The sequence below is a fragment of the Amphiprion ocellaris genome, chromosome 18, assembly GCF_022539595.1.
Source record: "Amphiprion ocellaris isolate individual 3 ecotype Okinawa chromosome 18, ASM2253959v1, whole genome shotgun sequence".
Taxonomy (NCBI): domain Eukaryota; kingdom Metazoa; phylum Chordata; class Actinopteri; family Pomacentridae; genus Amphiprion; species Amphiprion ocellaris.
Genome location: NC_072783.1, coordinates 16,799,824 through 16,827,211, shown reverse-complemented (window position 1 = coordinate 16,827,211; position 27,388 = coordinate 16,799,824). Strand labels below are relative to the sequence as shown.

Sequence of the window (27,388 nt, the reverse complement as noted above, 5' to 3'; positions counted from 1 at the left end):
TAAATGCTGATGACAAAGTGTATGATTTCAGTGTCTTGTCTAAACCAAATGCAAAATATACTGTGTAATAATGTAAGCACAAATTAATTTGCTTCTAATGTTAAACTCAAATGTAACAGCAATAGTACAGCTTCACTTACTGTGCTAGCATTAGTGCTCCGAGCTCTATGATAAATAAAGAAATCCATTCCGCATCCTGGGTGCTTTCAGCCTTCTGTTCTGCAGGATATTTTTGTTTTCGCTTTAGCCTGTCACTGATTGTCTGTGTTGTTCCATTTTGCATCCTTCTGAGTGGGATTTTATGCCTTTCATCATTTCCTCTCCTTCAGTATCTGCGCTAATGACAGTCACTACATGTTTTATTTAGAAAGCTTTCATCAATGCAAAATCTAAAACTAAGGTAAAACAGTTAGGATACAAAAAGCTGTGTGTATGTGTGTTTGTGTGAAAGTATGAAGGGTATTTTGAGGTTCTCATTGCTCTGAATAGACATGTGGCTCCCATCAACCCTTGTAAAGGGTGATGTTCAGAAAAGTGTCCTGTGTATCTGTGAGGCTTTGGAACTGTTTAATGTGGAAATATATGGTGATACATTGGAAAGAAAACAAAAAAACAAACCTAAACTGTGATATCATAAACAAAGCAGAATATTACAATATACACCCATTAAGCATAACATTATGACCACTTGCCTAATATTGTGTTGGTCCCCCTTTTGCTGCCAAAACAGCCCTGACCCATCGAGGCATGGACTCCACAAGATCTCTGAAGGTGTGCTGTGGTATCTGGCACCAAGATGTTAGCTGCAGATCCTTTAAGTCCTGTAAGTTGCGAGGTTGGGGCCTCAATGGATTGTAATTGTTTGTCCAGCACATCTCGAATGATTGAGATCTGGGGAATTTGGAGGCCAAGTGAACACCTCAAACTCGTTGTTGTGTTCCTCAAACCATTCCTGAACCATTTTTGCTTTGTGGCACAATGCATTGTCCTGCTGAAAGAGGCTGTAGCCATCAGGAAACACAGTTTCCATGAAAGTGTGTACATGGTCTGCAACAATGCTTGGGTAGGTTGTACGTGTCAAAGTAGCATCCACATGGATGGCAGGACTCAAGGTTTCCCAGCAGAACATTGTCCAAAGCATCACACTGCCTCCGCTGGCTTGCCTTCTTCCCATAGTGCATCCTGGTGCCATGTGTTCTCCAGGTAAGCTCCACATGCACCCGGCCATCCAGGTGATGTAAAAGAAAAGGTGATTCATCAGACCAGGCCACCTTCTTCCATTGCTCAACGGTCCAGTTCTGATGCTCATGTGTCCATTGCTGGGGCTTTCGGTGGTGCACAGGGGTCAGTATGGGCACCCTGACTGGTTTGCCCCATACACAACAAACTGTGAAGCACTGTGTCACACCCTCCTCCTCTGGCTCCAGGTAGTGGCAGGTTTTTTCCTTCCCCCTCCCTTCCTCTGTCTCCTCAGGTAGATGTGTGAGCATCGAGCTGGCGGGCAGGTGCTGCCAATCCAATCATCTGCAACTGGCACGCAAGCAGATGGGAGTAATCAAGCCAACTACCTCCTCTTCCAGAAAGACAGACTTTTTTTTTATAGAAGAGCTCTAAGGCTCTGCTGTACAGAAATTCTCCAAGAGGTGGCCCACTGATGCTCAGCAGTATACATGCTGCAAGGTGATCGACCTGCAGCCCGTTTCTCAAGTCAGTCTTCACCTACAAAGACAAATAATAATGAGATTGTTTCTCTCAATTTCCTACACCCTAATCATTTTAAAATTGTTTGTAGTTTGTGTCTGATGATATATTATTAAATGTCTTACCCTATTCATTGTTGAAAAATCCCTCTTACAGTTCATACTTGAGATAGGGACCATCAGGGCAATGGCTGCCTGCTAGCTCATGGAGGGATACAGCTGCGCCCACTCGTCATTCTGGGATGACATTTTTGCATTTCTATATCCTGAAACACATTAAACACAGTGGGGCAACATGTCATTAAATAGGTTCCTCCATCATCTTTCTACTGAAATCCCCCATTAATATGGATCTAACATTTAACCTTAAAAGCTCCTTTGAGTTAATGCTGCTTTTAGGATGACCATTCCTGCAGCAGTGGTTTCAGGCTGCTGCTGCAGGAATTTTTTGGACAGGGTCTTGAGGTCTTCAGTGACAACAGCATCATCTTCTTTAAGTGCTTTGGGTCCCAGCACATGGAAAGCTCCAATTATCCCCAGGTTTTGAAATCTCCTGTCCAGGCTGTCCAGGAGACCATGCAGATATGGCCCCATTACCTAAACATGGTACAACAAAGAAAATGAATACTGAGTTTGATCAATTGAAACCTTTACACTGGGAGATAAGCTAAGAGCTAGATCTCCTTCCCAGAAGTGCCTGTAATACAAAATACAATGGAAATAAAATAAATAATAAATATAAAGTCATCACATCAATCAATAACAGTAATCACATACATAGGTGAAAGGTGACAAGTAAACAGGACAGACAAGAAAAAAAGAAAATAGAATTAGTCAAAATATTTCAAGGTAGCTTTTCAACACTGAACTACTCCACTGACTCAGTTATAAATTTAATTACCTGTGACCTGAACCGTGACCAGAGTATGTCTCGCTAGTTTCACTTACCTACCTAGGTCTTAGCTGACATGAGTTACAGTAGTTAATTCTCTGTACATATTTTAGAGACTCTGGTTGCTGTAATTCCACCTGCCCTCTGGAGGGCTCAATATTCTGAGTGGGTTCCATTATTTATTCTGTTGTGTGTCCTTAGGGGCATTTCCTGTTGTAGTCCTTAGACTTCAGTTGTAGTCCTTAGACTTCTGTTCTCGTGTCTGTTACCCTGCACACGAGTTTCAGTCTGTGGATTCATAACACACTGTGTGTTCCAAATTCTTTCTATCAGAACCAGCATTAATTCTTCAGCAATTTGAGCAACAGTAGCTCGTCTGTTGGATTTGCCCACACGGGTCAGCCAGCTGAGCCATGACCCTGTTGCCAGTTCACCACTGTTTCTTTCTTGGACCATTTTTGATACATAGTGACCACGGAAAACCCGGAACACCCCACAAGACCTGCATTTGTGGAGATGCTCTGACCCAGTTGTCTAGCCACACCTTGTCAAACTTGCTCAAATCCTTACGCTTGCCCATTTTTCCTTCTTCTAACACATCCACTTTGAGGACAAAATGTTCACTTGCTGCCTAATATATTCAACCCACTAACAAGTGCCATGATGAAGAGATAATCAGTGTTGTTCACTTCAACTGTCATTGGTCATAATCTTATACCAGATCAGTGTGTATCAAACCTCGAGTAAGGTTGCAATTAGGTATTTTCAAAATGTAACATACAAATCGCAGAAGTGAGATACATTTCCACTGTAATAAAAGAGAGTCAACAAAAATGAAATGTTATGATACAGTCAGGTTATAGGCCTGGTTTGTCAATAAACTTTCTTCAAATGTCATAAAAAAACAGACAATCAACAGTTGTGAGAGGTAGTCCGCCCCCCTGTGACGAACAACATGTATTGCAGAAACACTGTATTTGTTCACAGGGCTGGGTTTTTCCTGCTATTTTTCCTAAATATGTTCTGGAGAAGAACATGTTAGTCAGTAAATCCATAGATTTGAAAATGCATGAATACACAGAGTAATGTTTAAATTAGTTTGACAAAGTAATATTGTATCAAGCTGCACATGCTGACTCTCTTTTATTACAGTCGAAATGCATCTTATGATACTTTGAAACATAGCTAAGCAAGCTTTCATTTACTGCAGGACTTGTGGATGCAGCACAAACTGGCCAGGTTTAACAGGCTGGATTTGAAATGTGTCTTTGCAAATGCATCACAAATGAGCAGAAGCGTGAATGAAGATGTGCTGCTCCTTTGTCTTTTCTAGTTAGTTAAGTATAAAAAATTATTTAACTCACCGTGCTTTTTAAATGCTACATTTTTGAGTATAACAATGCATAAGTAAATACTGTAAATCCATCAACAATCCTGAAGTGTCAATACAACTTTGATCATTCCATTTGTTTTTACTGGCTACCTTGCATGACATACACTTTCTGTTTTCATTTTGCCATGTTTCCTAAATTTACAACAAAACATGGCTGTATGGTAGTGTGCCTGTCCTAAATCCCTCTTTGTGGCATTTCTGTGTATTTTTTTAAATTAGTATTGTTGTAAATAAAAACAGGCATACTAAAAAGCTCAGAATTACACTAGAAATTATATAGAAGTGTATTCTTCAGGGCTGGAATGAAGTCTTGTTTTAATTCCTCATTCATGATGATGTGCTTAAACAATGAATGTGTCTCAGCGCACCAACAGCAGTGTCCACAAGATGCACTTAACGGACACAACAAGACAATGAGTAGGCTGGAAATTTTATATTCTCTGTAGAAACTCATATGTCACACATTTTGGAAAAAGTGAAGTATAATAAAACATAGAGACATTTTAGAATAAATAACATATTTTGAATACAAGAAGATGACTAAAGACTGCATGGCATTTGTGACATTTCAATATAGGGCTCATAAAAATCAAAAATCCCATTTTCTACCATCTCCTGCATTGGAAAAAGTCCAGTCTTTCACAGAGAGGCTAGGTAAGAACTCAACACACTGAACAATTGGTTTTCTAGAGATGTATTGGATTTCACTGTCAGTTTTTTTTGTTTGTTACCATATTTCATGAATAAAATTACTATTCAAAAGTTTGGGGTCACTTAGAAATGTCTTCATCTTTGACAGAAAATCATTTTCTTTCAATGAAGATAACATTAAATGAATAAGACATACAGTCTAGACTTTGTTAATGTGGTATATGACTATTCTAGCTGGAAACGGCTGATTTTTAAAGGAATATCTCCATAGGGGTACAGAGGAACATTTCCAGCAACCATCACTCCTGTGTTCTAATGCTACATTGTGTTAGCTAATGGTGTTGAAGGGCTAACTGATGATTAGAAAATCCTTGCGCAATTACGTTAGCGCATGAATTTCAAGGAAATTGTCTGGGTGACCCCAAACTTTTGAATGGTAGTGTAGGTAGCAGCTGGATGGCTGCAAATAGAATTCATTTTGACATCCCACTTACAAAACTACTGCTGCTAATCATAAGGCCCAGCTGAGAATGGAAGCTGATTTAAACATTTACAGTCCCATGAGACCAGACAAAATCTCCCTATTGAGGATGCTCAGGTCATGTGATGCTGCCAGCTACTTGCAGTGATTTCTTTTAAAATTGCTGATATACCTAATGAGATTGACAAACTGTATATAAACGATGGACTGTGATGTCACCTATTAGTTTGTGGACTACCGTGTGAGTTTGGAATTTGGCCATTCCGATAGCAAACTAAATTCTAAGCTCTTAGGTTATTCTGTATTTCTATGTTAAATGATCAGTTTGTTCAATTCATTCTTTTTTCCAGGTTAACTATTTCCTGTTAGTGTCTTTCAACTAGCTCATCATGTTTGTGTGCATCCTGTATAAGGTTTCAAGTAAAGACGTCAGAGGAAAAGGCTTGAGTTCTATCTAAGGAAATGTGTTTCGCTTTCGTAGGCTTTTCGTCTCAAAGTTAAACTCAGCATTTCTTATATGATATAGAAAACTGAGTAAACCATGGGGTTACTTACAACACTGAGGATAATTTCAAATGAAGAGGAGTTCCTGAGTTTTCTGTTCACTATTAAAGCCGCTACATTTTGTTTCTCCGTTGAGAATCTAGACTAATGCTGTTGTTTTCCATATTAAATTCACTAATGACCCAGCAAAGTCTTTTTGAGTTTTTAAAGTTCAACAGCTACAGCAATTTTTTATGACACTCACCATGTTAAACTTTTGAAACATGCATCAAGCCAGCAGTGGATCTGACTGATAAATTGAGGACACTACATGCTAGTTGCAATTTACCAATAATAAACGCAGTCCCTCCCTAAAACATTCCCTACTTGAACCTTTATTTTGCTTGAAATGCTACAATAATTTACAAAATGAACATGATACCATATTCCAGAACTCTTAGAAAAAGTAATTTTAGATAATAAGCTTATTAGAAAAATGTTCACGGAGATAACGGATGGCGAAGTAGGATCATTTGCTCTTAGAGTTCTACACAACTTGACTTCTTTAGAAAACCAGGAGTCTCCCCCTGTTGGCTGTTAGAAAGAATGCAGCCAAACTTGCATTTAAATTGGCTACACCTTTCAGACCAAGAGTAGCTCTAGTCCATCCTTAATATACAGTTCAGGGGTTAAACTCAGTGGACGCATCTTCTAAATTTTCATCATTGCATTGATTCTCACATCAAGGTCTTCAATTCCTATCTCAGACTATCTCACACCTCCAAATCTGTGTCAACAAATGCAGACTGTCAGCTGTGTTTCACTGATTCATTTAACATCTGTGGCATCAAAAGGGAGCTGGATCCATATTGTCTCCACATTGACAGATGCCAGCAGTGACCTCATTCACTATTTCAGTCTTTCTGATGCATAATTGATATCTGATTGTAACTTTATTAATCTAAATTATTTTCTGCACAGTAAACAGCTGAAGAGCTGCATATACTCAGTTTCAAGAATTAAATCACTGGGAAGAAAAAGCAGTTGTGCTCAGTATAAATCTAGCACCATTACGGATGTCCATACATGTTTAATTTCTGACTAAGTACAAATATAATTCCATCTGGACAGTCAGGAGATTTTTTTTTTTTTATCTGGTGTATCAACTGGATTACAACAGAGTTTCCAGTGTTGATATTTAAATGCACATATCTGCAGCAGCAGCATTTCTGCAAGCATAGTGTAACTTATACATCTAACCATTTCAGTTAAAAGAAAATAAAGCGCGAGATTCAACAGACACAAAAAACTCGTGTGTTTGTTAAGTCTACGCACAAATGATCCACAACATTTCGACACTCACAGATGAAGCCAATAATGTTGCCTATTGTACAGTTGTAAAAAATTTTAGAGGCTTATTATGACCGGACAACTGGGACAAAGTGTCTGAGAACTGCTCGGGCAACTGGGACGCTTCCCTCCAGTAGCGAGTGCCTACCAATAGTGGTTGAAGGACAGACAAACATGGTACTACAGACACATTTTGGTTTCATAGTCTGTGACTACCTGTGACTCTGCATGTGACAGTCATAAGCAGATTTCTGACTGAAGCTACATCGGCACTCTTGGCACTGATACGGTTTCTCCCCTGTGTGTTTCCTCATGTGAACCACCAGGTTGCCTTTCTGAGCAAAGGACTTGTTACATTCTTGGCATTGATAAGGTCTCTCTCCTGTGTGTATCCTTGTGTGATTGACCAGGTCTGACTTTTGACAGAAGTTCCTGCCACAGAACTGGCACTGATAAGGTTTGTCCTCTGTGTGGATCTTTATGTGTCGTATTAAAGTCTTGGTCAAGGAGAAACATTTGGTGCAGCAAGGACACTTGTAGGGTTTCTGTGCAGTTCCTGCTTCAAACTGGATGATGAGCTCAGTGGATTTTCCTGAAGTCCTCCTAGGAAGGATATCTGTGACATTAATATGTTTTAGCTGCCTGTCTTCTGCTTCTTTTTGAGCTGTGCTCACTGAAAGGAGATGCTGCTCATCAGCTCCACTATCAGGTCCAGCTTCGGTTTTAATATGATCTACTGCAAACACAGTGGAGGAGTCTTTATCTATATCAGCAACAGCCTGGATTTGATAAAGACAGAGGGGCTGCAGAGACTCCTGATCAAACTCACTCTTGTCATAGGGAGTGACAGTAAGTGGAAATGCCTTAATCGCAGCTTCATCTGGTCTCACTTCCAGCTCTGACTCCATCTGACTGACAGCTGTCACTGATGCGAGGTGAGTTTTTGTTCCCGGCTTTTCACTGAAAACCAAATAGGGTTTCTCCTTGGTGTGTTGCTGCCTGTGAATGAACAGGTTGTCCCTTTGCTTGAAACTCTTCTCAAAGTCTTGGTACCTGTTTGGTTTGGCATTTTTATGCATCCTGGTGTGAATGATGAACTCAGACTTGTGGCAAAAGTAGCGATCACAGAACTGGCACTGGTAAAATGAACATTTGTTATCTGGGTGCTTTTTGATGTGTCGCACCATTGTCTTTTTGGAAGAAAACCCACCGAGGCAAACAGGACATTTGAATGGCTTCTTCACGTTGAAGATTTTTTGGGGTGTCTTCAAGTCATACTCTTGCTTCACATCATCTTCTTCACTTTCAACTAGTGTGTCCTGGTCACTTCGATCACTGTCAGTGGCAGGGGAAGTGTGTGGTTGACCTCTCTTAATGATGGGACAGTCTGTCGTCAGTTCTGTAGTTCTGCTAGTGTTGTCTGGTTCCTCCCAGCACACACTAAAGTTCACACTGGCAGGAGGCTGCTGCTGCTCATCTGTGGCACACATCTGGATAGAGTCTGAAACAGAGGAGAGAAAATGTATTCTAAAGACCTGAATATGTGAAACTGCAATTAGACATGCAGTTTTGCAACACATGGTGGTAGCTTATGATGTGCATCAAAACCACTGTTAACTGTGTAAGGATACAAAAACTCAGCAACAATTTCTTCACATAGATCAATCTTTAGGGGGAAATACTTCCATTGTTAAAGATATTAATGCCCTCTACTATGAACACTTTTAAACCTGTGTCTTTTATTCTGCTCTATATCATGATTTCCTTTCTAAAACACAAAACTCCTCATAAACTGACCTTCACTGTGTGACTTGGCGACATCCAGCAGTCTGTGGTGGCTGTCCACCACCCACTTTGAACAGGACATCTCCTCTTCATACTCCACAATTGTCCTCTCTACGATCTTGAAGATCTCCTCGGCTGCTGCAGACAGACACTCACCGACGAGTGCTCTCAGCAGCTCCATCTTTGCTGCCTTCACCATGCTGAGGTGTGCTCTGTTGCCAGAGTAGAGGGACGGGGATTTTCATGTAGTCGACATAAGCCTTTGGCCTCCTTCGTCACTCCTGACAGCTCCACTCTCAGCTCCCTGTTGTCCTCAGATGCCACCTCACTCTGGCTGGCTGTGTGAAGAGATGACATCTGATTCAGCTGCAGGATTCAGGACAAGCAAATTCACTCCTAAAAGCCAATGAACAGTATGTTATGGTTCTACTGTTCTGTCTGTCTCCAGTATTATCTCTGCCTTTTGGCAAAAAAAAAAAAGAAAAAAAGCAGGAAGTAGAGTTGAACAATTAATCAAGTTAAACTTACAATTTGAAACAATACAATTAGAATTTTCCAAAGACTGCAATTTAGGATGTATGAAGTTGAGGTATAAAATAATGGGACTAGTACTTTAATTCAGTTTTAAGCCTGAGCTGACACTTTCAGAGTTTTTTTTTTTTTTCATGTTGAACACTGATCCAGGCATGTAGACTGTGGTTTGACAGCCATACCCCGTACATTCAGACCTAGAGATGAAGCTGATGTGGCAATGCTTTTACAGATTCATGCCTTCTCCTCTCCTTGTCATGAAAATAGATACTAAATTCTCAGTGAATAACTGAACTGAAGCTTGACTTTGAAAATGAGATCGTTCAGCCCTAGTAAACACTCCTGAGAGTGTATTTATATGTAATGGCAGGATAAAGAAAACGAGTATATACAGAGCCTAAAATAAGAATATGTGTGAGGGTTTTGCCTTGGCTATTTCCGTAGTCTAATATTGTTTGAGTCGAGCCTCCGAAAAACAAATTGTATATAAAATATGTATGACAACTACACCAATACTACAGTGACGGAGGCAGGTCTCCTGCTCTCAGAAACTCTTTTTACACACGACTATCCAGCTAAAGCTGCTGTTTCGAAGAGCTACTGGTGCTGTTATTACATTACCTGATGTAAAGATTTACAGTGAGCACCCGAGGTTTAGTCATTAAGATGTATGAGGTTTTTAAGATGCATTTTGAGTGTTACAGTCTCATCAGCTGTTTCATACACACATGCGTTTATGCATTCCAAACTAAAGACCTTTATTGCGCCGCTGCTAACCTTTTTTAAATGCTGTCATTTTAGTCATGTTTATGTGCTTACCGTTATGAGCCACCAAAGGAACACTGAAGTCCGACAACTTTTAATGAAGTTTGGTGTAGTTAGCCCCTCAGAGACAACTCCCACCTTAATTCACCTGAACAATGGCTGTGCTGTTGCCGTTGTGCCTCCAGCACAGAAACAGCTACAGTCAGCTGCCCAGTCTGCCGTCTATGTTTCTCAGTGAACGGCAACAGCAGCAGCACAGTTAGCTTAGCTGACGGAGGTTAGCTGGCTGAGTTCATCCAGAGGAGCAGTGAGGAAACAAGCCGCTGTCTACAGACACACTGACGGACAGGCCTACTGCTGGGACTCACATACAGCTGCTTTACTGACTATAAAAAGCTACACCGCTAACCAAAGCAGCTTTAGCTACAAAGAGTGCAGGGGTCAAACTGTCATAATGCTAAAAATACAACAGCTCCATCTTCTTCTTCTTCCATTGCCATTCTTTGTGCAGGTAACATTACCGCCACCTACTGTCCACCACCGGTACACCTCACTGCGTACTGAGCGTTCTACTGCTGTATTCCAACCCTAGACATTTTTTAGCATCACATTGTAGCTACTTCTCATCATAGGTAATGAAATAATACAGAATCGCAAAAGCCGCATCACTGCTAAAATCGAATGAGGTGGTCCCTGTGTCGTTTCTGACCTTCCCTGAAATTTTCATCCAAATATGTTATTTTGTTTTTGAGTAATGCTGCTAACAAACAAATGGACAAGCGTATGCAGATCTTCACATAACTCCTCCATCTTCCTTGGTGGAGTGAAAATATAATTGCCAGAAGTGACCTATAAACAGTGTTGCCAGCCCTCATGGTTCTGCCATGAGACATCTGCTTTCCGTTACGCTGCCCAAGCCAATTTCACACCAATAAGAGGAAGCATCAAAGGCTGATCTTGAATAGCCATGATCAATCTGTACACACAGAACAAAGTCTGAACATAAGGCTTTATCCACATTTCAGCATCAGCCCTGAGCTATAAACACAGACACACAGACCTCTCCAAAATGACAAAACTCCTGTCATTTGTGTTGACTTTCTCACTCATTCACGTTGCTCCACAATTTCACCTCTTTTATAGATTGAAATGTCTATAAAACACAGCTTTACTGTGTCGAAGACTGAGTCTGTAACAGGTTCAGTTGATGAGACATTTTTAAAATGTAATGTGTGTTTTGCCAAAACATCAGGGAACATTACTTTGGCATGCTGCTTCAGGCTGTTTGTCTGAGTCTTTCTATTAAGTTAAACTAATACTTGCAGCATCAGACAGCAACACCGTCATTGTGGGCATGTCAAAAGACCTGTCCTACACAACAGACCAACACAGAGACAGGATTCCTTAGGAACTAACCACAAATTGCAGTCTGTTCCTTTCTGCAGACAGCTGAGCTAGACAGCTCAAAGTTGAACCACTAAATATTAGAACTCTATAGATTTAGTTGAAAATTGATTGAAATAACTAAAATTATCTGATAACAAATTTAAAATGCAAAAAGTAACCTATAAAGTGTTGAACGCTAAAAGTAATGAAACTTCAGTATTAATAGGTGGCTGAAAGTGATGGATAAATTGTTGAAATAGACTTAAATAAAGACAGCTGATTAAGAATGAGAAAAGGATAGGTCAATGGTTGGACTGGATAAATGGCTGAAACAGCTAGGTTCAACCATTAGTAGTACTGAATGCAAACTTGACCAAATCACCTACACGGTCATTTCAATTGTCTAACAAAGAATTTGCAACAATACAATACAACTTTGACAGACTATATCATTAGTGTTACATTCTGTTGAACCCATTTGGAACATGGGGTGCTTGGTGTATGTAACAGGGTTTTTGAGTTCATCCGCAGGAAGAATGAAAATGTTTTTAAAAGATTGGGAACCACTGCACTCCCTCCCACAGTCCAAAAATATGCTCAAGTTAATTAGTAACTGTAAGTTGTCTGTAGGCGTGAATGTGACTGTGATTGTTTGTCGCTATATGTAACGCTGTGATAGACTGGTGACCTGTCCAGGGTGTCCCCTACCTTCACCCTAAGTCAGCTGGGATAGACTCCAGCCCCCACACAACCCTAATGAGGATTAAGCTGTGCATAATGGATGGATGGAGCCACTGCTTCAGTGTTTCCAACTCATCAGTCTTTCTTCCCTACATCTGAAGATGTGATGCTCCTCAAACTGTACAATTAAATGATGTGCCTTTACAATGTCTATCACCTCTGATGAAAACTGATACTTCTTGCACATTAAGACATGAACATAATCATCAAATTAACCCATAAATACATTTTCATAATGCACCAAATACACCACAATGCCATGACATTGTACTAGGATACAGACTGGAGTCATCTATTCCATTTGCCAGTAACAAGTCACTGTCTCATATGATAAGTCATAAAAGGTTTTATGAGTATATGTTAGGTATAATGACAAAATGCATGATCTATTTTTTTAATACAGATGCCAGTAGTCTAATCTATGATCTTGTTGTAGAGAGACGCTAAATACAAATGTAATTTAGAGGAGGAAACAGTATGGGCCAAAATGCCATAACAGGCTGGTTTACTAAAATCAGGGTCATCAGTTCTAAAAAAAAAAAATTAAAAATGAAAGTCTTTTATTGCAGAGTTATAGCCCTATGCTCTCAGTGGATAACCAAACTACATACAAAATAAACAAAGGTTTTCCAATAGAAAAATACCCAACCTAGCATATGTGCCACAGTAAACCCTATTTCTAATCACCACACATCAAATGCTTCTGAAGCAGTCACTTCTCAGTCACAATTGGAGGCCAACACCAGCTGCAGGACTAAAAGGTAATTCAGCTGATTAACCCTGTAGCCTACCAAGAAATAAAATCTAAGACCAACAATCACTGATAAAGAGAGACCAGAACTTTGTGAATTTAACACAACCAATGTTAGTCTTGGTCTAATTACACCAAAACACTGCCTAATAATACAGAAATGTTCTCATAACTCGCCACTGCCACTACTCCTTCGTGACCATTAACAAAACTAAAACAAACGAAACATGCAAAAAAAAAAAGATACAAATTACTGACACACAATCACATTTTGTTATTTAATCCTCAATCTATAACACAAAAAAAATATCTAACAATTCATATAATTAAATTAAAATGCAATACGTTAGTGTGGATTTTTATAACCACATCACCTTAACAATCAAATAATCCAAATAAAAACACAACAAATTTGTTTGGCATTGCAAGGAAAGATCACAGAGGCACTGTTTCACAATTCTCTTAATAACTGGACTGAGTCCCCCAAATTCAGTCTGCTTGCAGACAGTAATGTAGACAGTCCTCTGTGGACATGTATTGTCCACTAGATGGAGCTATTCACCTTCCATAGTTTTTGTCCTGAACAATTTCACCCATTATATCGAACATCTACTATTACTCTGTGTTTGCTTAAAAATCCATCCATCCATCCATTATCTGTACACGGTCTAATCTTCATTAGGGTCGTGGGGGTGCTGGAGTCTATCCCAGCTGACTTAGGGTGAAGGCAGGGGACACCCTGGACAGGTCACCAGTCTATCACAGGTCTACACAGAGAGACAAACCATCACACTCACATTCACAGCTACAGACAATTTAGAATCACCAATTAACCTCAGCATGTTTTTGGACTGTGAGAGGAAGCCGGAGTACCATGTAAAAACCCATACATGCTAAGGGAGAATATGCAAACTCCATGCAGAAAGATCCCTGGCCCAATGCCGGGACGCGAACCAGGGGATCCTCTAGGTATGAGGCAACGGTGCTAACCACTGAGCCACTGTGCAGCCTTGCTTAAACATGTCAGTGGTAAACTTACAGGTAATTAAATGCAATAGGATTGCATAGACTAATTAAGTGTTTAGTGTCAGATGGTGTGTTCAGGGTGTGTTCTGGGCTTTGGTGTCCAGCAACAATACTTCAGAAAAAGGAGAATTAGTAGGAATTTAGAAATTAAATTAGTTTGGTGAGTGTTTAATTTCCATGACAAAAACATCTGTTCAAACAGCAGCAACTAGAGTGATTTGTGAAGTGAACAGCGGAGGACTGTGGTCGTTCCTGTTGTTGTGGTGAGGGAGTTTCCAGCTCTGCAGCTCAGGGGAAACACCACAGGATGTCCTTTTCCTCATTCCTTAAGGATAGAATTACTACGCCTGTGTGTGTGCGCATGTGTGTTTCTATTAAATAATAGAAAGGGTAACATGTTTCCAACATGTCAGTCTTATGTAATTTCTGTCAGTTGGTGATGCTTCTAATAAGCCTCCAGAACACTAAAAGCTCATGCCTTGACCGTCAGTTCTGTCCGTGTCTCTTCTTCCATATGGTCTGACTGATAACATAGTAATACATACTCAACTCTCTAAGATTTCCTTTGATCAGATTCAAACAAGAGTAAGTAACTAATTATATTTAGGTATGTTATGTATACTTATGTATGGTCAAATATTAGCCTCAGTGAAAATAGCAAGACTTATAAATAATAACAAATAATAATGTTCTATGGTCAGACTCCTATCTGAAATATTTTTGTACCCTTACAATTCTGGGAATTTTGTAAAGCAGAAAAGCAGTCAAATCATGTTTTAACAGATTCGATCTTAAAGCTGCTGCATTGTGTCAGAAGTACAATTTAAATGCAAAACTGCAGAAACTATTTTCTGTGCACAAATCTCAGAGAGATGTTTGTTTGGAATTTCAAACCTCCAGCAGTGTTGATGATATTTTGTTTTTCTTTACAGAAAAAGAGAAAGTATTGGCTTGACTGTTTCTGTTTGTTTACATGGCAATAAGAAATGATTGCATTATTTAAGAAGACTGTTCACGTTGCTGCCTTCTCTGTGAAGGCTTCGGTTGTTACAGGTGGTCTGTGAGTTTGAGAAACAGCTACTATATTAGTTTTCCTCAGTCGCTTTGTTACATTTCTTGAATCATCCTCGACATTTGCAAAACAGTAAGTGCATTCCTCAAAACAATTCGTACAAATGGATTACCTGCAAAAGCCAGTCTCTTGCTCAAAATCCTTAGTTCATCTCTTAAAAATAAATATCTGTGTCAATGAACATGTCAGTGCCATCAGAATGACAAGGCCTTGTGTCATTGTGTGTGGATAAGACAGTCAAATTGCTTAGTCATGTTGTCATTATAACAGTTTACTCTGGAGGGATGCTCTGATGTAAACTATGTCTAAAGTTTTGATGACAATTATTGTAAATTGTAAGTTACACCTTAGTGTATGTGGGAGATTGAATACAAGAGACTGGACAAGATTCAAAATTCACATTTTACTGTTTGTTTTGTAATTTGTTGACAGACCATGTCATTACGATACAGAAAACAGCGCTGCATAGCACAAAGAAAAAAACAAAAAAATAAAAGTATAAATGTGAACATAGCACAATCTCCTTAAGGAAAACTGTACATGCAGTGCTGTAGGAATTACAGTGCAGTCTTCCTATACCTCCTGATGTTCCTGTCTGCTGGACCACAAATTCTCATCCATATCATGAATATCTTCTCTTGCATCTTTGAGCGATTTCAGAAAACCCTAATCCCTTCATACATTTCCCTTAATTAGAGAAAATCAAAATTCACCTGGGAGCAATTTACCAATTCAGGACAGATTTAGAAAAAAACATCTAATAGAAATGTATATCCTTGACATCTTATGACAACTTGTTCAACCATTTGCACGTAAAGACTTGTATGATGAACTAATGCCTAAATGTTGTGGGGGTGAGACTATTCAACAGAGACCCATTATAATACATTTCAATCAACATGACATAAGCAACTGATAACGTAGGAACCAGCAGAGAATTGTACAAAATCATTTGCATGGATGTACCAAAGCATTTGCAACTTGCTAAAAGAAATGAGAAACTGCTTTTTTTGATGTGCACAAGTGACATAATGATGTGAAATATATAGTTTTGAGAATTTCAATTCTGATGTGAGAAATGTACCAAAGTGACTCAGAAAAACTGTAAGCTAATACATTCATTGGTCAGATGTTAATTTCTGACATAAACAGAAGCCAGACAGACACAAAGTGTCTTAGGTGTGCATGATTATAACATGAGGATTTAAGTTACATGTTTTTTGAATATATCTAACACAAACATTCAAAATTGATAAGGAAATTATTTGATTCACTGTGAGGTTAACTGGTGATATCTAGAGTTACAGCAAGTTTGCTAACAAAAAAACTCAAGTGGGACAATGACCATGAGCAGTGACATGATCAGAAAGGTTGTGAAAACCCTTCAGGTTAGCTGGACCCATTTAAAAGAGAAAAGTAAAACGAAAAGTAAACATTTTAATCAAAAATTGTCATCTATAACCATCAATCTGAAGTACAAGGACCAACTGTTAAGACAGTGTGTCATGAGCAGTTATTAGCACCATTTCAGGTGTGCTCACCTTCATTCTTACCTTCAAGCCATTAAGGATAATAAAGTACAGTCTTATAGATAATATGGACAAACTGCTAGCTGGTTTACAGCCAGTCTGATTTCATTGGACTTTGTTGTAAAAATGTTGCTATGTTTCCAGATCCCAGCAATGACTGTATTGAGTACACTGCTATCATAATATAAAGAGAAAATGCAATAAACCATAATTTTAAAGAGCAATTTTTTTTGATGATGATATACAATATTATATTATCCCATTTGGAAAATTTTATTCGGAGTCATTATTCTGTCACCTAGTAAATACATTATTCCAATATTCACACTTCTTTGACCTGTTCTGGTTGCAACCAGCTCTGAGGGGAGGAGTTCAGCAGCTTTAATTAACAACAGTCTTCATTGTGTATTTGCCTCCTTTGTCTGTCTGCTCTATGGTGCTCTGAAAGTAGTATAAAGCGGGTTTTACGCTGAAAACGTGATTGTCGAAAGCAAAATAGAATGATGCAAAACACTTCTGTGCTGTAAAACCCAACAGTGGACTGAAAGATGCCAAAACAGTGTACAGCAATGGATGTCTATAAAGGGTGATAACCCAGGTAGCTAGCCTGGTTTGGAACAAAAATGGCGCAAATATGGCAGACCAGAAGAAGTAACTGGTCCCAACTACGGTTCTACAGAATTATGCCCCCCAGATGATCAAGAATATCGGCCTGGGCCAGGATGCTGAGACTGGACCAATGGCCGAAAACTTAATATGGTAATATTTTTCATTTCAAAGGCTGTCTCTTCACTTTAAAGTGCTTTGTCAGTGTTTATGACTTGGATATATTCTTGTTATTGTTATTATTGTTATTATTATTGTTATGATGATGATGATGATTATTATTATTAGTCATTTATTTTTTTAATTATCTTTCACAGTCATTTGTTCTGTTGTTATTCCCCACAAATGTATAAAAATTGTTCCCTGAAACATTTTAAATAAATAATAAAGAACGTTGAACCCGTTAATGAATATGACTGTTAAGCTGGCTGTCACGGTCCTTCCTCCACTGACAGTTTACCAACACCACTCATCAATGGAGGTGCATGAAGCCCATAGGCACTAAGAATGAGTGCGACAGCTGCTGGGGGAATCCTACTACACTATCAGGTCACATGGTATCCCTCTGATCCCTCCACCCCTCCCCTACACTCTGTCTCTCACTAATGCTGTGTACAGTGAGGGAGGGCAAAAAAAGCGGGAGGGTTTTAGAGGAAGGAGGAGGAGGGGGAGCAGCTGAAAGAGAGAGCAGAGCCAACGAGAGGAGGAGGAGGAGGAGGAACAGGAGAGACAGTGAGCAGGGTGAGCCCAGATTACAACCAAAGCAGGACAGAAATAAAGGAATACCACCTCCTCTGACACGTTCTCTGCCTGGGTCAGCTGAAAAGGAGAAGAAACAGAGGATTACACGCAGGCTGTGGTCAGAAAGAGTGGGAAAAGAGGAGGAAGGAAAAGGAAGAGGAGGAGCAGGAGTGCTGTGTTTCCAAGAGCGAGCATTTCAGAGGACGGTGTTGTTACAGAGAGGAGGATGTGGTGATGTGTGTGTGAGCATTTGCAACACATCAGCGACACGAGTGACACGACACTAAGGTGTGCGCTGTGAAGTGAGTCCCCCAGTTACCCCTCATCCACCAGCAGCATCATCCACTAAGACCTGACGAGAGGTTTGACAAGCCATGCTGAAGTTCAGGAACCAGCTGAAGTCCTGCTGAACACCATGGCCCAGGTGAGGAGAGGCTCTCTCTCTCTCTCTCTCTCTCTCACACACACACACACACACACACACACACACACACACACACACACACACACACACACACACACACACGCAAACCATGATGTGGCCGGATTTGGATTTGAAGAGATAATTGCTGGTACAGGGTTGTTTGCACACAGAGTTCTGCTGAAGTTTTGTCCTCTGTGTTGTTATCTCACATAACAGGGTGGTGTACGTTTGATCACAGGCATCTATGCTACTACACAACAGTGAGTGTAACATTAGAGAAAAGGTGAATCCTTAGTAGTAAGGAGGTCTAAAGTCAGTAAATGTTTGCAGCAGTGCGGTACCATGTAATAAATGATCCCTGACTCTCTGATGAAAGGCGGTCTGTAAGTTTCTGAGAGTTTGACTTGCAGCATCACTCAAGAACTGTGTATTGATAGTGAACCAAATGCTGGATTATCAGCTGTCGGAAAGTTGGAAACAGACTCGAAGAACTAGAGTCTCAAGGGTCACAAGGGCCCCAGGTTGTCTACATCGCAATAACTTTATGGCAATTAAACTGACAGTATGCACAACTAAAGCAGAACAGAAACTGATACGATGATGGAATGATACTGTATTGTCTTTTTTTTTCTATGTTTTAGAGCATAATATTAACTATCAACTATTAGGGGTGTAATGTGTACATTCCTGTACAACATTCCCCATTTGTGTTTCAACCACAAGAACTGCCCCCGTACAACATCTTTCAGGGCCATTTCCAGGGGAGAACCTACTGCTGGGTAGGTACTTCTGACTATCATTGAAAAACTGCTATGTGAATCTTGATGCTGATTGGTTAAAGCCTGTAAAAAAAATAATTGCTGATTGGTTAAAAACAGTGAGAACAACATGCACCATTTTCTGCCCTTTTGACGCCCTTGTTGAAAAGCAGCCTTCCCCTCACTCCATCTTGAATGTGAAGTTCTCCATACAGACTAATTTAGCAAACCTTCACTGTTATATTTACATGAACTGTTACATTCAGTAATTACTGTTGCCCACTCAAAGTAACATCGTAGATAAAGTTGCTGGATCCTACATATTGATAGAAAAACAAAGGTGGAAAAGGGTAATCGTGGAAACGTTTGCACCACATTGAACGTGCCTGTAGTTCCTGCAGTCGAAAGCTCCCTAATGGCAAATGGCCATGGTATCATGGAGTGGTGTAGGTTGCAAAGCCACAGAATAATGTAGGACAGTAACTGTTTTTCCTTTTATCAGCAAATTAATATAGCATTGGATATCAGCTGTTAGTTATGTACAGTCATTTTCAGACATGGAATACGTAAGACTACTGGTTAAATTTTGCAAGCTGCTGAAGTGACAGCGTTGTGTTAGTCAGACATAGGTCACTTTTACAGTACAAAGGAGTGACATGTTGCATTCACTGAAACACTGGAAACTAGTAACTAAAGTTAGCGCTGACTACCACAGGACAGCTTTGTCCGTGTGATTTCAGCAGCAAAGCGTCTAGTGTTAACTGTCTTTTGTAATGTGTTCAGCAGTGGCATCGTGTGTGGATGTATGACGAGACCATCCAATCTCATTACAAATGGCCACTGGATACCTTCTTGTTGGGTTGATGGAATGTAAATCATGTAAGAGAACCAAACTGCAGTAGTGACATCAATGGACACAAAAAATCATGCTAAAATCTGTTATCATTATGTCAGGAAAAACTAGGTATTCACAGTTATGACAAAATAATCACACAAGTAACATACAAGTGCATACAAGTCCATGTAAATTATTTCGATTCCATTGCAAAAATTTTTTTTTATTTTCAGCTAAAGTGGAAGCCCAGAGCACATTTTTGCACCCGGGCCTGTAGACTGTCTATGAATCCCTGCTTGGATCTAAAGTTTACTTTCCAGGCACAAAAAACTGTTCTTCTGAAAATAGCAGCCACACCTCCTGATGCTTATTGGCATATCGCAATTTAGTCACCCCAGAAAGGATCTGCTTTCAGCAACCCCATCTGATACAACTACTTCATTTGTATTTAAGGAGACCAGTAATCCATATATAATTGTAGGAATAAAACTCTCGGTATCAAAATTTAAAATGACACTAATTTCGACACAAAACGTGTTGAAAGGCCTCTTATTTTTTCCAGTTAACCAATGACCAGTGTAACCAATCAGATAATGCTGTTGGCAGAATATTTCTGAAGACCACAAAGTGTTGACAAATAGAGACACAGTTGTATCAGAGCCAAAGAAGCGAATTTTAAAATGTATTTATTTTATTAAAAATTGGTTCAAAACACAACAGTCGGAAAATGCTTAATAATGGTTTCAATAATCAGACATGCTGATAATCAGTCAAATTCTAAACAAAGCAGTGAAACGAAGAGGAGAGTATTTTGGGCCTGTCTCTATGAGGGACAAGGCATCTCTCTGAGAGAAAGGAAGGTTGTGTATTTTTAGCCAGTCAGCTCAAGTGATGCAGTTTATTCTGTGGACTAGTGGACATTAGCAGTGTGTGGTCATCTCATAGTTTGTGATAGAAACAGTCAAACAGGAAAAGCAAAACAAGAGAGATCTGTGAGGCCTGCGCTGTGTGTAGAAATAGCATATCCTTTAATATAGAGCAGCCATTGAGTGTGTCAGGGTGGAACAGCTCATTCTACCCAGCAGCATAATGAAGAAACTGTGCAGTTGCCCAGAGTGTGAGAGGTGCATTGTGTTTTTGGAGGCTGTGTAGTTGTGTGTGTGGAAACTTCAGGATATCCTCCTCTTTCTTTTGTGAGACAACAACATCTACTGGAACTAATAGGAGACTGATGGCGATATTAGACTTTTATTACCTGTTTATTACAGACCAGAAGAGGTCAAGCCATTCTTGTCCAGATGTTAAGAGTCATATGATGCACTTTTGGCTGATTAAATATTTGGTACTGGTTGTCTGCATCAATCTGAACTGAACTTTTAACTACATGCTGTATATTGATCTGATTCCATCTAAATGCATACGATTAGATGTGTTAATTATTGGCAATACAAGTACATGCTAGATTAAAGATGTTGGTTGTTGTTTTGGGAAGTTAAGCAATAATCTTTTTTCCCAGCTTGAGATGAGAAGATAAAGATTAATTTCATGTCTGTGTGTTCACTACAGAGCTGGAGTCTAGATGTCGTTAGCTTAGCTTAGGATAACATCTAGAAACACAACAGGTTGTCCTAAAACGTCTCAGTTTTGATTATAAGATGTCTTACATTTTGACATTGGCCATACGAGGAACATTTAAATTTTGGTTTTGCTGTAGAATCATACTTCACAGAAGAGTGGACCTCTGATTGTGCAGAGGACTGCGCTCTGAGTGCCCTTCTAGTTATTTAAGGTTTGTCTTAGCTGCGCAACAGGCTTTTAGAATGCTTAACAGTGAAACACGGTATATCATGTTAAACATTTTGATTATTATACTGACTTATGTGATCAATTAGTTGACTACTATTAAAGTAATCAACAGCTGCTTTGATAATAAATGGATTGAGTATTTTTTTAAGACAACAGTCTAAATTTTGTGATTGCAGATTCTTAAATTTGAATATTTTCTGATTTATTTCCTCGTCTTTGACAATAAACTAAACATCTTTGGGTTGTGGATGAACAACACATTTGTCATTTTGGGTTTTTGGAAACACTTCTCACAAATGTTCACCTTTGTGGAGACCAAATATTGACCTGACCTTAAAACCAGCCTTATTCCTAATAGTCATAGTACAGGGTACTCTTGATTATCTCCATTTATTTTATTTATCCATTTTTTAAAAACTTATGTACAGTTGCATTTGTATGTGTACATCTGGATTTTGGATTTCTGCCTGTTAGTGTCCTATCGTGGATGCTATTGATGTAAACCATAGATATAAATTGAAATTATTGAAAACTCCCCGTAATTAATTTGGTTAGTTCTCAAGCTAGGAATTCCGCATTCACAAAGCAACACGTTGGGTGTTCTATTTAGTATAGAAATGTATTAATAATTGCATCAAATTAACAACAGCAGCAGCTTTGAGGAACCTACTGTATGTCAAACTGCAGTGTTAACTGTAACACAGTTGTAAAAGAACATGCATGCTTTAAAAACACTCCCTAGATAAAGGTTTAAAAATACACATCCTGTATTCAATGTGAAACAGCGGAAAGGGCTTTGTGTGCTCTGTTCACCATATATGAGCTTCACTGTGTGACTCACTTAAGTGACTCACGCCGAGTTGACATGTCCTCGGCACCGAGTCCAGTTCAGCAGCGCTGTAGCCTGAAGCCTTGAGGCTTCTCCTGCAACTTCCCCTTTATATCTTCTCTCAGTTACACTGCATTGACCACTTGTGCCGTTATGGCCAGTGTGTGTGTGTGTGTGTGTGTGTGTGTGTGCGCGCGCTTGTTGAAAGTGGATTTCATGCTGTGCACTGTATCGTCCAGCTGAGGGATGAGCAGAGCAACAAAGGAAATAAAGACAATAAGAGGGAAGTTGGACAGAGGGACAGTTATGTATGTTTAGATAGATTCTTGGTTCCACCGATTTAGCGTTTATGAGCGGTATATAAACATTCAGTAAAGGGTTTATTACAAACTCTAATCAGTAGTGAGTCAATTTATTAGTGCTATTATAATATATTATACTAATAATGCTTTGTAGAAAAACATGTCTTTGTAGAAAAAGTTTGAATTGTTGACAAATAAAGTTGCAATTTTCTTATGTGTGTTTACAACTGCTTTATAATGGGCTAGACCCTTCATTTCTACTTAAATTTAAATTACAGATGATGAATAGTGTCGGTAAAATGTCACCAGTTTTGTTATTAGGTTGCAAACAGTACGACATTATCTGTTGCATTGTCTTTAAATCCTCTAAAACGTTATTCAACCTCAGTGTAAGGTCAGTTTAGCTTTTCCAGAGTTTTGAATCCCCTGTAGGTGACCCCCCACAGACAGTCATTGGAAGTGGACCTACAGATGGGTGACAAACTAAAGGAAAAACCTGAACTCCTCCACCTGTCCCCTCAGAGGAAGAGATGACTACAAATCAATACAGAGTAGCTCTGTGTGATCCCCTGTGATCATTTCTATCCTGATGGGAGTGCTCACGTCCACGATGACAATGCCTCCATCCAGAGGACACAAGGGGTCACTGAATAGTTTCAATAGTTTGAAAATGACGTAAATGACATGTAGTGGTCTTCACAGTCCCAAAGAAACACATAACACACATTGGCATACGTGCATGATATGAGAAACATAGATGATACATACAGAGTGATGCATAATGAATACAGAGTGACTGAGGATATACAGAACAAGCCAACGCTGAAACTGATTCAGAAGTTTACTGTTATGGTCTAAGGCTCTGGCATTAAATATACTTCATATATAGCTGGTAAGTAAGATGCAAACAGTGTGTAGATGAGCATATCAAGTATAGTAAGGGCAATGCAGAGTAGATTGGTGGAAATGGGCAGCTGGAAGCAGTGGGCTGGAAGAAAGTCAGCAGCAGCATCCCACAGTGGACATGATGGAGACTAGGCCAGTTGGTGGGAGAACAACCACAGATCTGAAGCATCCAGCTCTGGGACCAGGGACACTCAGAGAAAGAACACAGGGAGAAACAGAGTGAATGCAATGCAGTAATGGTATATATAGTACATACATAGGAAATTAGAGAAGGGCTCAGTGCATTGAGAGAGCGTAGGCCTATAGCAGCGTAACTAGGGGCATAACTAAGGGACGTCGAAGAAGAAGTCAGTTGTGGCCTTTCAAACCACAAAGGCACAAACATACTCCATAAACATTATGAAATGACATGCAAAAGAATTGCAAGCTGTTCTTATGGACCTGACTGTTATCAGCAGTCAACAGGAGAGTGGAGGAGGAAAAAACTAGAGGGGACAAAAGAAAGAGTGGTGCAGCGACAAATTAAAATGACAATTCCCTATTCAAATCTTTTCATGCCAGACATATCTGTTGATCGCATTTAGTTCAGGTCCAGTCTGACAAGACTTCAGCTGCTGTAGTCTTTGTGTAGCCATCGGAGAGGACTCAGGAAAATGTGGGATTCTAATGCGTTCTTTCATTTGGGGAATTGTGACTAAATCCTGTTTCGGTGAAGCTAAGCCTCTTTTTATGTGTTTGCAGTCTATTTTATATTTTTATCCAATGCCACTGTAAGGACCTGACTCAGGAGAGCAATGTTGGTCATTTCATAGCTCTAATCCAATCTGAAATATTTCATCAAGTCGTGGATAACATTCCATTAAAATTTGTTCTTCGTGCCTAATGACTTTGATTATGTTGTAGAGTTATATTGCTTGAAACTAGACTGGATTTGGTCACATATTTAACCACTACATTTTCAATCCATTGATGAAGAATAAATATCCTCTGTCCACTGTATTTTCTCTGCCTTTGTCCTTTGTCTGCTGCCTGCCTATTGCCTATGTGTCGTCTTTCTCCCTATCTGCTCTTTGACTTGGTTTGATTAGAAATTGATGCATTATTATTGTTCATGCACTACTTATAAACCAGCATAAAACTATGAACAGCTGAACTAATAGCACTCATGTACCAGTGAGCACTGTTGCTAGTGCCAGTGCTGTGTAATAATTACAGCATAGAATAGAGGGGAGTCCACCCCTGTACAATATCACTTAAATGTCAAATATGGGGTAACTTCTACCTATGAGTCTGATGCAGTCTCACTGTGAATCTCACAGGGAAAACAGCATATTTAAAAGCTTACTCGAGGCATGTGCTATCAAACCAAAGGTCCCTTACCATTTTGTTTTCTAAAACGTGAATGCTTAGCTTTGTGACTCGTATGTATGCTATGGCAACCAATTGGCCACAGTGTGTCCCAAAATTTACTCAGAAAAAAGTCCCATGTGGTAAAATTTCACTGAACTAGTTTTCTGTCTTTAAAAAAGAAACACACATGTGTCTGTAATGCCTTTGCAAGACACAAGTCACAGTGACAACCACTGTTTATTTTCATTTTCAAAAATAGCACGCGCTGCTTGGCCTCACAAAACTCAGCTGCTCTGAGTTTTTGTGGCTGCTTTACTGCAGATCATTCTTTCTAATTACAAGTTCCTGTTTGACTGGTCTTCTTTCTCTACTTGTACTGCATACAGACGATTGTGTATGCAAGATCTCTCATTTGTAATACTTTCAATAGGTCTTTCACATTAGTCCCTTTAGAGTAACTTCAATTACTCTTAGTGAAAGAACTTTACTGTTCGCAGTCATGAATATATCAGTGTTCTTCCTGAAAATTGAGAATGTTGGAACAAAAAATAAAAAAAGCATAAAATGAAGACACAGAAGCTACCTAACAAAATGTCAGTATAAGAATATTTAATATTTGGTCAATCGACATGCTTAATCCAAAAATATCTGTATCAATGGCATCTGCAACAGGACCAGCAGACTGGACAGCTGGAGAAACAGAGAGTAACTTTATTTACCGAAACAGTAAAATATGTTTGTAGAGTTAGACTAGACTGACAACAGTTTTCATAGTAGGTAACAGACAGCTCCTTTTTAGCAATGACAAAATCTTTTCATGAGTGTGTTTGTGTGTGCTTGCTTGTGTGTGTTAGTGCGAGTGTGTGTGTCACTTTCTCTCACAAATGAAATTTGAATGATGTGACATATGCAACAGCAGCTATGTCCACTATCCCCTTTAAAACACACACACACACACACACACACACACACACACCCACACACGCACAGAGAGAGAGAGAGAGAGAGAGACAGATGTGTGTTTTCGCAGCTGTTCTTCATTGTTTGCCCATGAATTCATGCATTTAAATACACTTCACCAAACAATACAGAGAAATGTGTGATTTAAGGACCGAGGAATGTGTTGATGAATTAAAAACGATCCCTGACCCAGCTAATGTCAGACTTTATTTCTTTGTTCTGCCAGCTGCTCTTACTTCCTGCAAAATAATGCAAAATAACTGAATAACATGCGATAAGTGTCAAAATGTCCTGTCATCAAAACCAAGTATAGCAGAACGTAAAACTGATCTGACTAAATATGTACATATTTAGTCATAATATTTTCATTTGTTTCGTTTGGTTATGTATGAGTATGGATAGTGGTTAAGCTGGTGTTAGCTTGATTTTAAAGGGGAGCCAGTGAAGAGAAGCTTATATGGGTGGATTATTTTAATTAGTAACTACCTCATTTTCAGTGATGTGCTAATAAACTGTACTTGACCTCAAGATAGTTTGCATCAAGGTTTGTTCACACATTAGAAAACAAAGTCATCAAATACAGAAACAAATATATTATTTTAAATAAGGCAAGACTCTTCTAACATTCTGGTTTCAAATGGCGATACAACTTACGATGGCATCGCCCATTTTCACTTTTGCACAATGAGAGGAAGCGGTGACCCATTGTTACATGAAGTATCCATGGCTGACTGCAAAGTTAGCATGAGAATGTTATGTAATCCATGCATCTCTGCATTACACCTGGTATTAAGATCCATCTCATTACCTTGATTGTGCCCACACTTTGACATGATTTCAACATGGAATTTAGTCAGACTTGTCAACAAACATGGAGTGTCACAGGTTGAAGGAAACAATACTGCTGTATGGGCTCCATTATTTTTTCACAGCCAGGGTACTTCTGCTACTTCTGTTTTTGTCATTTATTGTGAAGCGTATTCTCACTTGTTTCTGTGCAGCACAAATATTTCCTTTACTGGGAATTTTTCTGAATGTCAGGTGAAGTTCTCATCATTGTTTTTTACATCCCTGATTATATGGTATGTTAATTGTAATTCAGTGTGTCCATCTTTGAGATGCTGCCCTGCTGGGGCATCAGTGTGCATCATCAGTGTGCTACAGCCTGCATGGCTCACACCTACAGCTGTTCATGGTACCATCTGTGCTGTAACACACACACAACTCTGTGGGGATGGGCTGTGTATGTCGTTGTGTAATGACGCATGTGTATGTCGAGTTGCAAGTGTGTTTGTGTTGAAACGTGAGTGAGAGTGTGTGTTTGTTTTTCTGCTC

At 39.3% G+C, this 27,388-nt stretch overlaps 2 protein-coding genes across 5 annotated transcripts in view; one reads left to right on the top strand and one right to left on the bottom strand.

Annotated features, from left to right (window-relative positions):
• Positions 1–4,402: 4,402 nt before the first annotated feature.
• Positions 4,403–10,513, bottom strand: LOC111571226 (zinc finger protein 567-like). Of its 3 annotated transcripts, none has more exons than XM_035950018.2 (3): positions 10,086–10,513; positions 8,748–9,131; positions 4,403–8,451 (listed from the first exon to the last, which is right to left on the bottom strand). In XM_035950018.2, the coding sequence occupies exons 2-3, from the start codon at positions 8,932–8,934 to the stop codon at positions 7,163–7,165; spliced, it is 1,476 nt and encodes a 491-aa protein (XP_035805911.2). In that variant the 5' UTR covers positions 8,935–9,131; positions 10,086–10,513; the 3' UTR covers positions 4,403–7,162. The 3 variants fall into 3 exon arrangements, with proteins under 3 accessions (XP_035805911.2, XP_054860153.1, XP_023130095.2); XM_055004178.1 differs by having other exon boundaries at positions 8,748–9,101; XM_023274327.3 differs by having other exon boundaries at positions 8,748–9,073.
• A 7,338-nt stretch (positions 10,514–17,851) lies between these two features.
• Positions 17,852–27,388, top strand: part of LOC111581123 (rho GTPase-activating protein 23-like) — a 71,711-nt gene continuing 62,174 nt past the window's right edge. For both annotated transcript variants that reach the window (XM_055004620.1, XM_055004619.1), the window contains exon 1: positions 17,852–18,307. In XM_055004620.1, the coding sequence (XP_054860595.1) occupies positions 18,299–18,307 (9 nt within the window). In that variant the 5' untranslated portion in view covers positions 17,852–18,298. The remainder of the gene's footprint in view (positions 18,308–27,388) is intronic.